At 43.0% G+C, this 15,439-nt stretch overlaps 1 protein-coding gene across 1 annotated transcript in view; it reads left to right on the top strand.

The window, feature by feature from the left end:
- The window catches only part of LOC129718486 (zinc finger X-linked protein ZXDB), a 38,390-nt gene extending 23,162 nt beyond the window's left edge, over positions 1-15,228 (top strand). Inside the window, exons 3-6 of the mRNA XM_055669297.1 lie at positions 13,001-13,185; positions 13,246-13,393; positions 13,527-13,709; positions 13,770-15,228. Coding sequence (XP_055525272.1) covers positions 13,001-13,185; positions 13,246-13,393; positions 13,527-13,709; positions 13,770-14,896 — 1,643 coding nt within the window. The 3' untranslated portion in view covers positions 14,897-15,228. The remainder of the gene's footprint in view (positions 1-13,000; positions 13,186-13,245; positions 13,394-13,526; positions 13,710-13,769) is intronic.
- Positions 15,229-15,439: the final 211 nt, after the last annotated feature.

Below are 15,439 nucleotides of genomic sequence, written 5' to 3'. Positions count from 1 at the left end.
ATCTTTTGATCAGCCTGCGAGCGGATTGCCAGATCAGTGAATCAGTTCTTTCGTTCTTTTCGTTCCACATCCATTCGTGTGCGTACTCGTCGTTAGCCAACCCGTGTACCTGTTTATGGACTGTTGCAAGTTGTTTTTTTGCATGCTCTTGCGACTAGCTGGGGGCTGGGCGATGAGAAATGCAGGTTATGCATATCAGGGCAGACGTTTGGTGGCAGCTTGTTTCTGGGAGTTCTATTGTAGTTTTGCGCGCGACCTTGCGCTTGGCAAATCGGGCGTTAGGCTTTCACCTGGCTCTCGCTTGCGGTGTCTGATAATAGCTACACTGATTAAAACCAAAAATTATGTAGGAACGAAAAGAGCGAGTGAGCTGTTGAAAAGAACTAGTTCATCTTAGTGAGCGGAACCGCTCTGATCCGCTTACTATAGTGAACCATTTTTCCCACCTCTAATATTTACCAACTATAGTTAAAAGTCCGAAGCGTTAGTTTCGGTAGATAAAACCGAAGTTAAAATTTTGTAAATAATCTGAACCAATAGAAAACGGCTATATCATGCAGAACGGATATATTACATCAAAAAGCGGTGCTGCAGTAATATGATCTTTCTTATCCAAAACCAGTTTTGTGTTTTCACGGATCTCATGCGATATCTTATGACAGCCCGAAAAACTTCGTAATTTCAATGTTTTGCATCAATGTTAATACGTTACCATGGATTTGTTTACATATGGCCAATATCAGGATTGCTTTGATATGTGGCCAAGAATGGATCATTGATAGTTTCTGGAAGCTTTTGTTATTTTTGATATTGCAGAGAAAAATCATATCATAATGCCTATTTTTTTATCCATGTGCTGTAATAAGTTGTGCCTGATGCTGGTAACGAAATTTGCTATAGAAATGTACAAACTTAAACAAGATTATGCTCTACCGAAAATAGCTTGCAAATTACCTAGACGTTAGACTGTACAGTAAACCTGGAAGAGTATGTTAAGTTGCTTTATTAAAAGTTAAACACGTATATTTGTTTGCTACAGTAAGTAATGTATTTGTCGAACAACATCAGCAGTTTCAATAGGAAACTTCGAAATAGGAGTAATTCAAGATACTTCTTCACAATTATCAATTTTATTCTATCATGGCCATGACCAAAACCGGTGCTTCTACCCTAGGTGATCTTCTTCAAATTATTTAAGTTGACAAAATCATCGAACATAATTATTGGAATCATATAAAACCATGATTGTTTTAAAAGCTCAGTAAAAAAGCCAATGGATAATGCTAGTATTTCTATACCGGAAGCATTTGCCTAATTTCATCCTAATTAGGTCCTAAAGTTTTACACCGCTTTGTGGTTTTTGTGTATCAGCTGAAAGAGTGTAATTTTCTGAGCAAACGTGATTTTCAAGAAATGTTTATCCTTGTCCTTCGTATTCAAATGAAGTATACAAATTGCTCGAAATCTGTTAAATGACAATTCAGACATGAGCGAATTGTCATTCAATGGCATTCGAGTAGTTTTTTCTTCATTTAAAAATCAAAGGACAACGATGAACATTTTGACGTGGGACTACGTCTTTGTTTTCTATGCTGGTATGCATTCTGTAAAATTGGAGTTGAAACTGGCAAATGTTGCGTCAGATTTCAAACGATAGTAACAGCGTAACCTCATGATGGATAACAATAACCAATCTGTTGTTGGATAGATAAAATGTATAACAATTTTGTAATATGCTAGTTATCATTATTTTCTCATTGCAAAGCGCCTTAAATCCATAAAATGTGCCAAGGACAAATTTACGCGAACAATGAACCAATTACATGCGAGTATTCCTAGCACAGACGACATGAATAGACACCAACCATTCCCTGCAATTTACTCTGTATCAATATCCAAAAAGAAATTGACAGAGTCTCCCCGTCCCAATAGGTCAATTTATGTTTGCTTTCATGAATCTAGACTAATTTGATGTCTCGAAAGTACAGGTTTTTCGAAAAGTTTGAAACAACACCTTGCTTTGAACAATTTCTAAACCTGCTAATAGAACTAATAGAAGCGTAATAGAAACTGATGTCTTGAAAGAAAACATGCTGGTAAAAGTAACAGTACCGTAGAGTATACGTGGAGCAGAGCGCCGCTAGTTTCTCGTCGTCTATCATTGCAGCGGGCACGACTTCTATTCGCGTGCAATCAAAACTGTAATGCTAGTACTGATGGTTACTGAAAGTTTATCTCATTAATATGATAACCATAAAAACCATGAATTACTCAACAAGCAACAAGAATTGACTTTTTGCAACGGTTATAAGTTGTTTTTATCTATTTTTTATATTCGACATTCACTGAATAATCGTGACCGACATAATCTCGAACGAGCAAATTCCTAGAAATATAAAATTATAAAAGAGTAAGAGCCGGCGAGAGCCTAAAAGAAAGAATTAATCTATTAAAAATCTTTTTTTTTGCATTTAAACATTGACTAAACATTGATTAGATATTTTTTCATTTCCAACTTAACAAAAAAAAAATAATATACTTATATTAACTGTCTTCGTAATACAGTGAATGTATTTGTTGGCAAATAAAACAAACTTGAGAAGCAAAAAACAAAAATGAATCTTTTCAAGCTTTAACTTGGTTGTAATTGTTGAATGTTGTTTGTACAAAAGAAAAAAAAACACTACAGGCACAACATCACTAAGTGTAAATAAAATTCTTTCGAGTGTAATTAATATATTTCTGAAAAAAATTAAGGAAAGGCTGAGAATTTAATTACGTTTATCACTGAACAAACGAATTTATTGTGTCTGTAATTACAGTAATTACAGCGTTTAGTCCCACGTCACCATTTCATACAACCCTAGGGCTGTATACCTTGTAGTATTTTTAAAAACACATTTTGCTTAGAGAAGGCATCTTTCTAAAATGACATATAAAACCTGCTATAGCTTTACAACCCAATTAACAATATTCGAGCACAATCTTGGACTTTATGAGACAATTACAAGCAAAATTAACTAATTTACTGCTGCCTCTGGTACATTATACGGCACAGAAGAGTATACATGCCGAAATAATACACTACTGATTAAAATGTCGACGGATCAATACTAGTATCGCAGATTCAAACCGTTCCAATATGGCCGAATGATGCGACCAGAGAACACTATATATAAGAGAAATGACAAGCCGCTCACCGTTATGGGAACTGTGACAGCAAAACTGAAACCCAATCCAACGCGATAAGTTTTCATCGAATAGTTGTGCAATGCTTCAGGATTCAGTCAAATTTTGAAATAAACTCATATGTGGATATTTTTCGCATAGAATAAGTGATAGGATCTGTTTTTCATATTTTGCTATTTATGGTATTCTCTCGTGAAAGATACTCATCGATTGTCATCGTAATGAGTTAATTTTGCACGCAATACTATCCGATAGTAACTTACCACGTTGACACAACCTTTCTTTTCCATCGCAGTCGTGGAGATGCAGAAGTAAACTCGGTTTTCGACAACAACGGCTGTTAAACCTTTTTTCTTACAATCTCCTTTCTAAACTAATCCCAAGTTGCCATATACGTGGTTCTCTGTGCAACTACGAAATGTGCGATCGTCAAGCTCCAGCTCATATCACGTTTTGTTTAAAAATTAGATTCTTTCAGCTGGTACATGAGAATCAGAAAGCCGTGTGAAGCTTTAGGACCCAATTGATTCCTTGTTGGGAGTACTTCAGGGGCTGATAGTAGGCAACATTTGATGACAAAAACTATTCTACGCACATGCCCTATCGTTAATCTACTCAGAGCTATTTAACTTTTAGGTTTTTTGCATACTCTTCCTTAAAGTGACTCTAACTTCAAATGTACGCCACTCAGACATATCTATTGATTTCATTTGAAAAGTGGAAAAAATTTCTACTAGCTAATATATGTTTAATTAAATGTCAAAAATAACAGAGAGCGGTTTTAAACGTTCGATTTGAGCTGAAAAACAACAACTTTAACAACGTTTTTTTTTTGTGAGAATTTTTTTTTCCGTGTGGACTCAGCAATGCGACCAGAGATTAGATCTATTGTGAAATTGCCAGGGTGTTTTCTGTACTCCGCACTTCATATTATTGGCAGTATCACTATGGGAGTAAGTGATACGCTTATCATTCATATCCGTGCTTGTGTGTAAGTTGTACCTTTCCGTTTCAAGCTTACTGCTCTGCTATACAGAGCCTCTGTCCATCCTAACAATATCGCCTAATTACAATTCCCTGGCGAGAACTTTCATTCGTTACTCACACCAGTTTTATTATAATAGGGACTTATTTTTGATAGAAGGAGAGTAAACAGAGGTACTGTAGTCTTTGTCAATCAAATGGCCTGATTCTACTAAGATTCGAACCCACGACCACCCACTTACCAAAGCAGACTCTGTAACCTCGCGGCTACGGAGCTCCCTGAGAAAATATTAAAATACGTTATAAATTATACGGATCTGACCATTTTTGCTTCTGAAATATTATTTTTACATTTAATTTGATATGTAAGGGTTGTATCTCTTATGAAATTTTCTAAGCTTTTAAATGAAACCAGCAGAATCGCCTTAAGCGGTATACATTTAAAGTTAGAGCCATTTTAAGAATGAGTGTTCAAAAAACCTAAAAGTCAAATAACACTAAGCAGATAGGCGTTGGGGCATATGTTTAGAATATTTTTTTTTATCAAACGGGGTTCTTTATTAGCCCGTGAAATACTCCCAACGAGGAACCAATTACCCTGTATATTTAAACAAAGTTTTGAAATGTTATTGCATTTTGTACGGAAAGTCATGGGAATTTAAACCAATCTTTTCTGGTTGCCAGAACTGTTTAAAGAAAGTTACAACAAAAGAGTTGCTATATTGACTGCTTTTTTCTTTGTGCGTCTGGGTATTTATCATCGTCTACATTCTGCAGCTTTTGATGCTCTCCAGTCTTCCTGGAAGGTGAGTAGCTCAGCAATTCTGTCGTGTTTGGTCTTTTTGGTTGCAACAAGTATGTTTGTCGGTAACCAAAGTGATGAACGATTAAAAAAATTAAAATGAAAAAATGAACATAAATTCTTTGAGAATGAAGTCTTCGCTTTTTTGGAAAATGTTTGCTGCGTTTTTAAACTTAAAGGATAAAAAGGAATATTCGTTTAGTTTTTTTGTTAATAACATCCTAATCATAACAAAACATTTCAATCAGCCATCACTCCTCCTAGTACTTCATTTTAGAATGCGTATTCGAGTATACTATTAACAACAGATAAATTGCACATCCAGACTATCAATTTTTTTTCACCTTTTCATTTAAAAAAAATCCGACAAACTCCATTATATTTTGTCATACTTCGTCATACTTCACATCACTATCGTTTAATTTATTTCATCATGCAGCATTTTATCAAAATCATTTATATTTTATCAGGCAAATCGACAAATTCTTGCTTATCAGAACTTTCTAAAAATCAAGAAAAGAGACAGAGAGTGGTGTCTAAAAATTACCGATAATATTAGGTCTTTAATAACGAAAGCGTTTCGCAATCAGGATGGTGCCCAAGGGCCGAGTGTTAAATGGCAGTTCGCCCAACTGTCATTTAGCACTTTCCGAGCAATTTTCAATCTTCATTTAAAAATCGAAGATTAACGACAAACATTGTTAAAAACTACGCTTTGTTCAGCGAATGCATCAAAAGATGCGTACTCACCCGTTTACTTTTCCAGCCAACAATTTTTGTTCTGGAAGATATGAGAGAGCTCCACTTCGCGACTTTTTTTTGCTGCAGCATCACAGCCAGCATCACTTCGATCTCATTCCACAAACTAGATGATACCTTCCGTCTCGAAAGAAGCTTCACTAAAATCTATTCTAAGTGGCAACGCAGTTATAGGACTTTGCGTTGCGTATGAGGATTAAGTCGTTCCAGATTCGTCGATGCCGATACCGAATGTAGTTTACAATGGAAGGTCTTTTTTTTGTAAGATTTGGATCACTGCGACCATTTCTTTGATCTTTTGTGGTATACCTCTTCTTTATTCTAGGTACTCGTGGCAGACATATCACTATTGATGGGAGTGATCGTCGTGTGAGTTTCTTATAAAATTAATTACCTCACCAGTATTTGCAGACCAGACCTCGAAGGGCTCCAAAGTTCCTTTTCCCAAGGCTCTTATCCTGCGCTGTTTTAGTGCAGAGCAAATGTTCTGCGGTTTCACATTCGAACCCGCAGAGAAGACAAATTTCGTCATTTGACTGACCAATTTGTTTTAGTTGATGCTTACTTGGACAGTGTCCTGTGAACAGTCCGGTAACTGTTCTTAGTTCCTTTTTATTAAAACTAAGCAATTGCTGGCTTTTCTTCACGCTTGGTTTTAGCCCTACTGAGCATATCCAGTTCTCTTGTATTGTCTCATGTTCCCAGGTTTTCAATTCTGCTTTCAAGGCGCTTGATGACACCCCACAGAACGGTTCTAGGCATGGAAGGTCTTAGGTGCACTTTTATTCTAACGAGGTAGTTACTTGAATCGGTGTTGATCATATTCGATGACCTTGTTTATAAGCTAGGAATGCCACCCATCAATCAAAACTTGATTGATTTGTGACTTGGTCTATTGAGGTTCTATAGATGTATCGATATGGAAGGTACATACTACGTATGGCTATGTTTTTGAAAGCAATGAGGCTTATACCTTTCTAGTTCTTGCAACGGCTACGGCGTCGATCATGTCGAAAAGGAATCGAGTACTTCCCAACAAAGTTTCATTAGCCTATTCCAATCGCTCGTCAGTTTTCGTTGCGTTGGTCTACACCGATGGTTCTAGTTTTTATTAACGTTGTATGTTTCCTGTTTTGGTTTTTCGACTGGCTTGTGGTGCCTGCACCGGATAGCCCCATCGTGCACAGTACTGTTTAGAGTCCCACGCTGGTACTGTGACGATGAACGGACGCCTCTAACATGAAAAACATACAACCTTCGGAGTCATTACAAACATAGAAAACAGACGCTCAGATGAGCTGTATTCTTTGAGAAGAGCAGCCCTTCTTTGGCAGAGCTGCATGCCCCCACCAGCCGGCGCTCAGCGACCGCCGAGGGCATGCATTCCTAGTGTGTGTCCACTGATAGTAAACGAACAGTCCAGCGAACCGGCAGCGGAGTATCGTACACTGGGCCGTCGACTCCCCTAAAAGCCACGGTACTCCTCAGTAGCTTAGACGAAGCAGCTAGGCGACATCCATAAATTACGTAACGCAAAAAATCCAATTTTTGGACCCCCACCCCCCATACGTAACAAAACGTAACGCCAACAACTACCCCCCATCAAAATTACGTAACGCTGCAGAAGGATTTCCTTGATAAAAATGCTCGTTTTTGGAGAATCTCTCCAGAGATTTTTCGTTACGTAACGTTTAACTCACCCCCCCCCCTCCCCTGTGTAACAAATCGTAACGCTCAAGGATACCCCCTCCCCCCTATGAGCGTTACGTAATTTATGGATGCCGCCTTAGGCCGCTCCCATCACCCAAATGCAATAACTTGCCCATTGGGACCGATACCAGTAAGGCTCCAATTATGGCAATTGGTCGCAGTATTGAGTATATGAGTCGGTACACGTTTTACACTACGATGTGGAGCTGGCACCTGCACCGAGCTCTCTTCGTACAGCCGTGAAACAACGGCTCGGAACAGCGAGGTGATAAACAGATGCAGTGGTCTCCATGCCGTAAAACCAGGCAGGCCTTCCAGTACGTTCCGCGTTTATTGCTTGGTGGGAATCAGGCAGGAGAAGGATCAGACGATGGGAATTAGTTCTTCCCTTTCCCGACTTACGCCAGTCGAGATCGACATAGTTACTCATAAAGCGCTTTGTACGACCTACCCTAGCCATGACCTCCCTGCTTCGGCTTAGCCCACCGTGGGATTACAGAGGCGACTACTCCACAGCGGCTGGACGGGGGACCATTCAACCAAAATGAAAAAGTTTATAAGAGCGGGAGCGAACACGGGAGCGGTTTGACCACCAAATCCATACGCCAGAGGTGGCATCCAGTGATCTCCACCGGGACCAACGGACGCGGTCAAAGGGGGTAGTTAGGCCGATAACTAACGTGACTCCGACGATCTGCTGAAAGCAGCAGTCCAATCAGAGATGGAAACGTTACCTGGAGTGGCGGCACTGTCAGCGCTGCTCGATGCCATAATCGAGTTTGCGAACTACCATAGCAATATCTCGAAGCACTTGAAACAGAGTCTTCTATTGCTACGCATCTGCATCAACAGTGCGAGGGTGGACTACGCTGCGCTTACGAAGCTTTGGCTGAGAAAGCACTTCAACAATGCCAAAGCGCTTCGCATTGTCGTTCGCCGAGGTCTGTTCTACGGAACCGGCGGCAAAGCGAACGAGGCAGTCCGGAGACAAGCTCCCACGAGAATTTGAAGCCGGTTGATCGAGCCAAGCCCACACCGGCTGGTCCTTCAACTGAGAATGTTGGGCTTCCGACTGACAAGTCCAACAAGGATACCACGGGTAACGGAAAATTAACTACCATGGTGACCAAAAGACGGCAGAAGGGAGAACCACGCCAAGAAACCGCGAAAGGCGAGGAAGAAGAAGGGTGACGTGCTGATACTCAAAACCAATGGGTCCAAGGTGACACCCAGCCAAAAGATTTGGTTGAGCACGTTCGGACCATTCGTCGATCTCCAAATGATTCAAAAACTTCTCGAAGACGCGAAGGGAAAGTGTGACCTAGGAAGATGTAGCCCAAAAAGTATTAGGGAAAGACGTGCAAGCTCGGGCCTCCACTCCAGAGATGACACTCCAGCTTAAAAACCTGGGCGAAATCACCAAAAAGTGCGACATTGTATAAGCTCTCATAAAGGAATGTGGTATGGTGGTAGCTGTAGAGGCAATCCGTCTCCGGAAAGTTGCCACCGCGAAGCTTCCATCGTCCAAAGGAAACAAAGTCATGAAGAAAACTAATTTGAAGTTTGGTTGGTCGAAATGCTCGCTAGGCAACAGCCTGATGTTTGCTTCAGGTGCTCCGAGAGGGAATATAAGTCGTGGTCCTGCTTATGTCGACGCTACAGTGGTGCAGGCCATAATGCGGTGTAAGTGGGTAAGTGGGACGCTAAGCACGTCACGGAAGGCCCCAAATGCCCGGCTAGTAAGCCGGCTACTAAACCGCAGGTGTGAGGGTGACGCAATTAAACCAGAACCACTGCTACGTGGCACAGCAACTGCTATATCAAGCAGCCACTGTTGGACATTGCCATCGTATCGGACCCCTACCGCAGCTCTACCGGAAACGGTGACTGGGTGCCTGATAAGTCCGGGATGGTGGCTATATGGACGACAGGCAGGTTCCCGGTTAAGAAGATCGTGAAGTGGACGGAGTATTCTAGTGCAGTTGCAATGCTCCGCCGCGTTGGTCTCCAGAGAGGTTTGCTCAGCTAACGGGCCGAAGCCGTTGGTGGTGGCGGGTGACTTCAACGCTTAGACTGTTGAGTGGGGAAGTCACTGTACTAATCAGAAGGGTCATATTTTGTTGTAAGCTTTGGCGAAGCTCAACTTAGATCTGGCCAATGTCGGTCCAAAAAGCACCTACAGTAGAAACGATGCGGAGTCAATCATCGACGTGATAGTGGGTAGCCCAGAACTGATAGCGACCACCAGTCGGTCAGTTACAACGTAGACAAAAGGCGGCGATGGGCCCAATACCCGAATCACTCGCGGCTGGAAGATATCACATTTTGATGCCGATGTATTTGCGGAAGTAATAACATCTTATTGCTACACTATCGTGTGCGACGCTGCTATGCCTAGGTCTTGTCAGCCAAGAAATAGAATACCGCCGGCATACTGGTGGACCGACGCGATAGCCAACCTCCACAGTGCATAGCTTCGTGCGAGGCGTCAAAGGGCAGTAAATGGGCCTGTTCCGATAGACTTTGCGCAAGTCCCAATACAAGCCAATTGGATGACGCCTATAGGGTCGTTACGGTCGAGACCAGAGGCACGTCAGTTCCGGCAGATGTTGAAACGGATTGTTGAGGGACTTTTCCCACACCACGAGCCAAACCCTTGGCCTCCGGCTGCTGAGCCACATCAAACAGTAAGTGAGTACAGCCGCGCATAGGTCGAGTAGGCTGCAAGAGTAACGGAGGGTAAACTCATTGAGATCACAAACTCCACTCCCGGCACCACGATCAGACGGAATCCCAAACCTGGTCATAAAGGTATCCCCTGGGTTGTTCAGGGCGGTCATGCAGAAATGCTGAGGCAACTGCCTCTTCTCGGATAAATGAAAATGACAGAGGCTGGTATTACTACCGCAGGCCGGGAAACCACCAGGTAACCCATATCTGTCTGCTTGACACAGCGGATCTTCAAAAAGACGGCCGAGGTAGCACTTCAACGTAAGAGAAGGAGCATTCGCTATTGAGCAATTGTCACGCTAGACATGAAAAACGCGTTCAATAGCTTCAGCTGGGACTCCACAGTCTACGCGCTTCGGAGTCTCAGAGTACCGGTGCCACCGTACAGAATTCTGGAAAGCTTCTTGAAGGTCAGAAATACGTCCCGATTACCGCAGAGTCTACCACAAGGTTCCATCCTAGGTCCGGTATTGTGGAATGTCATGTATGACTGTGGGCTAAAGTTTAAGCTCCCACCGAGAGCGTTGATTGTTGGTATTGCGGACGACATAGCTTTAGAAGTCTACGGCGCGTCAGTTAGCGAGGTCGAGTTAAAGGCCGCGATATCCATACGCGTAGTTGAGAATAGGATGCCCTTCAGGAAACTGGAGTTAACACATCATAAGACACAGGTCATCGTAATTAACAACCGTAAATCGGAACAGAAGACGGCGATATACGCCGGTGGATGCACTATCGCCTCAAAACGATCCTTGCGGCTCCTGAGGGTAATGGTCGACGACAAGCTCACGTTTAAGAGCTACGTCGACAATGCCTCCAAGAAAGCTTCCTAGACCAGCTGCGTAGCCGCAAGGTTACAGAGTCCGCTTTGTCAAGCGGATGGTCGTGGGTTCGAATCTTAGTAGAACCAGGCCATCCGATGTCAAAAAGGACTTAAGCATGGGTTTATTCTCAGGCTCCCCACCCAGTTACCCTTCCATTCCGCTGAAATCTACAAATATCTTTGCGTGACTTCATCTTAACAAAAAATAAGTCCCTCTTATCAATAAAACTGGCCAGAAGGACGCACGACGAAACTTCTCCAGGGAATTATAGTTGGTGATATTTGGCAAGAGGAACGAGTATCGGTATAGTAGAACAGTAAGCGTGTAAAGGAAGAGTAGCACATTACACACAAGCACTGATGAACAATAATAATAAGCATGCCACTTCTCAATAGAGGTATTGCTATTAACAGAAGTGCGGGATACAGCAGACCCCCGGGCATATCTCACAATAGATCTACGATTCTGGTCGCAGTGAGGAAGTCCATACAGGAAAAAAAGCAAGTGGAAACTGAGAGCTAGCGTGGCAACGTCCATACTCAGGTATAAAAAAGTGGTAGAGAGCGTTGGATACCTCCAATTACCGAAAAAAAAAAAATCCGAATCATTCCGGAGATAACTGGATGGATCGAGAGGTGCCATGGGGAAGTTAACTTCTACCTGAAACAGATACCGTCAGGCCATGGCTGCTCAAGGCAGTACCTGCACAAGTTTGGGCACACGGCTCACCCATGTGTCCAAGTGCGGGTGAAGAGGCAACCGCTGAGCATGTGCTCTTCATATGTCCTCGTTACGCACAAGTAAGGAGCATGTTAACAGTGAGCGGGTCGGATGCTACCCCGGAAAACATAGTGCGAAAGCTGTGCGACGAAGAGAACACCTTGTGAGCAGTCATCCCGGCTGGATGGACCACCCATCGAAATTCCAGTGAAGGCTAACTCTGAGTTTACGAAGCCAGGCAAGTTGTTCGAACAAGGGGGTGCCCTAAGCAAACTTGCCCTCTCCCTAAAGCAACGCCTACCGGCAGTCCCAGGGAGACTCGGGTTCGGGAAAGATATGGAGTAACGTAGCCCTTCTTCTCTATCAGCGTACAACCAAGGTTCCACCGGGGTTGGGTTACTCTACTATAACCCATTTCCTAGTCAGCACTGTGCGGAGAAGTTCTCGCCAATAATATTGTAAATTATTGATTCAAATGGACGTTGAAATCAATGCATGCGGCAAAGAAAAAAGTGCTCCTTTCAATAAAACAACATTTTGCTCGCAACAAGACCAATAAATTGAGCGAATCTTTCCTGCTTTACCGGTAAAAATGTGGCTCTCGTATCCTTTCGAATGAAGAGGTAGAGTTGGGAATCAACGAATATTTTGAAGGATTCGACGCGCAATACAACAAAACTGGCGTCAAAAGGTTGGAGAACCGCTAAACGCATTACTCTCGATGGAGACTATGTCGATGAATGAAACAACTTTTCCAAAATAATTATCTTTATTTCATTGTTTGGCACAATTGCACCAAATTGGATCTAAATCTCCTGATTAATAAAGAAATGTTGGAAATTTCGTTATGACTTCATCATAATCGATAATTTTTTACTTTGATCAGAATTTACCCAAGCTTCAGAAAAAACTTTTTGACACAGCATGAAGATTCCGTTGATGATAACGAAACTCGGTGTACCATGCAGATTTTTGTTACCACGAACAGAATCCTCAGCTGGTTTTATACTCGTTTTGAATCGCTTTTAATTGTCAATGACCATGCAAATCGGCGACTTTTTCAACAGTTTTCCCAAAGGGAAAACGCATATCTTTTGCAAAAATAACATTAAATTTTCATCTAAATACTTAAGCGTAAATCAAAATACAGGCATTCTCACGACGAAAACGTTCCAATCCAATAATTACTATGTGTTAAATACTTTAAACCCTCACCTATATTGTAACATTTCCTAACCATAATCTTCCGGAATCGCCCAAACAAACTAAAAAACAAATTTAGGTGAGCGTCCGTACAAGTGCCACCTGCCGGACTGCGGTCGTGCGTTCATCCAGCTGTCCAATCTGCAGCAGCACCTGCGCAACCACGACGCCCAGGTCGAGCGTGCCAAGAGCCGGCCCTTTCATTGCAATCTGTGTGGCAAGGGTTTTGCCACCGAGTCCAGCCTGCGGACGCACACTTCTAAGGTAGGTGTTCCAGAAATCAGCATCACTCTATTCTTTAATACGAATGATCTTTTGTTTTAGGAACTTCAACTACATCTCGGCGTTCTGCAGCAGCATGCAGCTTTGATCAGCAACTCGAACAGCGTGACGTGCAACGTTTGTAGCAAGATCTTCCTCGGGGTGGATGCGCTCAACGAACACATCAAGTACTCCCACAAAGAAGTGGCTGGTAGGTATCGGTTTCCCCCAACAATTACCCCTCAAAACTCCCCCTTCGAAATCCCATCGGGCTCACCAAACCCCAACGAGATACAGTACTAATTGTCTAGCGGAACTGAAACATAGCATTTCTTACACCACAGTGAAGCGAAGAGTAGCGAACCATCCGTGTCCGATGTGTGGTAAGCACTACGTGAACGAGGGTTGCCTCCGGAAGCATCTGCTGACGCATCCGAGGACGGGCGGCGCGGCCGGGGCTCCGTTCCGCTCCAATCTGCAGATGTGGCCCTGCTCGGTTTGCCAGGCGGTGTTCACCCACGAGTCCGGTAAGGTTTCCATACCCTTAACAACAAAGTAAGGTTTTCATGTTTTTTTGTCATTTGTAGGTCTCATCACCCACATCGAGCACATGAAGATGGATCCGAAGCACCAGTTTGCGGCCCAGTACATGTTCACCAAGGCGGTCGTCGAGCAGCGGGAGAAGGAATCGAACGCACTCGGTATGGGCAGTAGCGGTTCGAATCCGATGATTTCCGTGAAAGAGTTGACCCAGAATAGCATTTCGCCGTTAAATTACTCGGAAAATTCCTCGACCATGGGATCGGAAAAGAATGGAGAAGGCGGCGGTGGTGGGGGCAGCAGTGCTGTCGGTGTTTTCGATAACCATCGGTTAACGAATGCTGCCGCTGCGGCTGCTGTCGTTGCCGGAGGTCACGGTAATCCGTTCGGGGTCGTACCGGGGGATAACAACAATAGCCAGTTTTCGCGTATGATGATGCTGCAGGAGCCGAAGTTCGATCCCGATCTGATGCTTCCGACGGATGGAACTTCATCGGCCGTGCAGGCGGCCGTCGTCAATTTGGCCACCGCAATGCGAATTGGTCAAACCTTCAAGAATAATTCAATTCACGCCGATCATTTAGGGCAGCCTGGGAACCTGGGTCCGCTGAAGAAGAAAAGTAATTTTATCAATTTCAACGAAATGAAATATCCGCTGGCGAATCGACAAAATTATCCTTCCGTTGATTCACCGCTTGGCGGTGGCGGTGGTGCTGGTAGTGGGGGCCTAGGTGGCGGGCAGAATCCTTGCGGTCCATCGTCGGAAACGGCTATACGCATTCAACAGGCCGAAGCGATTCTGCGGTCCCAAGCGGAGGCAGCACTTCGGTTAGCTGTCTCCCAGGCGCAGGCCGTAGTTTCCTCGAATGCTGGGGGTCACGTTGTTGGTGGCCACATAGGACCCCTTGGAGGTCACCCCCTGATGGGTAGGTGCAACGATGAGAATAGATCTAATGAAAATTGTCCCCCCTTTGATCCCCACGGGGATCAACTGAGGGCGGTCATGAGAGAACACCACGCTCACCAACAACAACAGCAACAGCAGCAGCAGCAACAGCAACAACAACAACAGAATAACGATGAGTGCCATCAATTCTCGCAAAGTCCGGTGCCGAGAAACGGGCTGGACCTTACCGACGAGTTCCTAAAAAGTGAAAACGTACTGAAAGGGTGAGAGTAGATGTAAATTTTGATGCCATATTATATTTAATTTAAATCAATACACAAAAAAAGAAACAAAAATCTTGACGAAGAGAGGATCGAAGCCCTACAATTTGGTTCAGGGCGGTGGGATTCAAAAAATGGTAGCAAAGAAACGGGGTTAGCAACAGTAAAGCGAACGATGAGAAGAATGCAAAGAAATTAACAAAGAGTAATATGAAGGTAAAGCAGAAGAAGCAAAACTTACACATTGATTATTATACGATAATCTGGGACTTGAATGTGTGAATCAATAACTAAATGATAAAATTAATAAAAACTGATGCATTATGCCATATTATAGAAGCGGTGGTTTTTTTTTTTACTTTCTGGATTGAATATCACAGGGTTTCGTTGTATGCAACCCAAACCTATTTCCCGGAGCAGCTCATTTTACGAACGAATAAAAATTACAAAAATAACAAAAATGACAAGCCTTCCAATAATGGCAAAACTGTAGCCCCATTGCACATCTTAAGTTTCACTATATTTTTATAGGAACATTTGAAACGTTTTG

Source organism: Wyeomyia smithii, chromosome 1, assembly GCF_029784165.1.
Source record: "Wyeomyia smithii strain HCP4-BCI-WySm-NY-G18 chromosome 1, ASM2978416v1, whole genome shotgun sequence".
Taxonomy (NCBI): Eukaryota; Metazoa; Arthropoda; class Insecta; order Diptera; family Culicidae; genus Wyeomyia; species Wyeomyia smithii.
The sequence above is the reverse complement of the archived record's forward strand: the minus strand, read 5'-3'. Positions and strand labels throughout refer to the sequence as shown.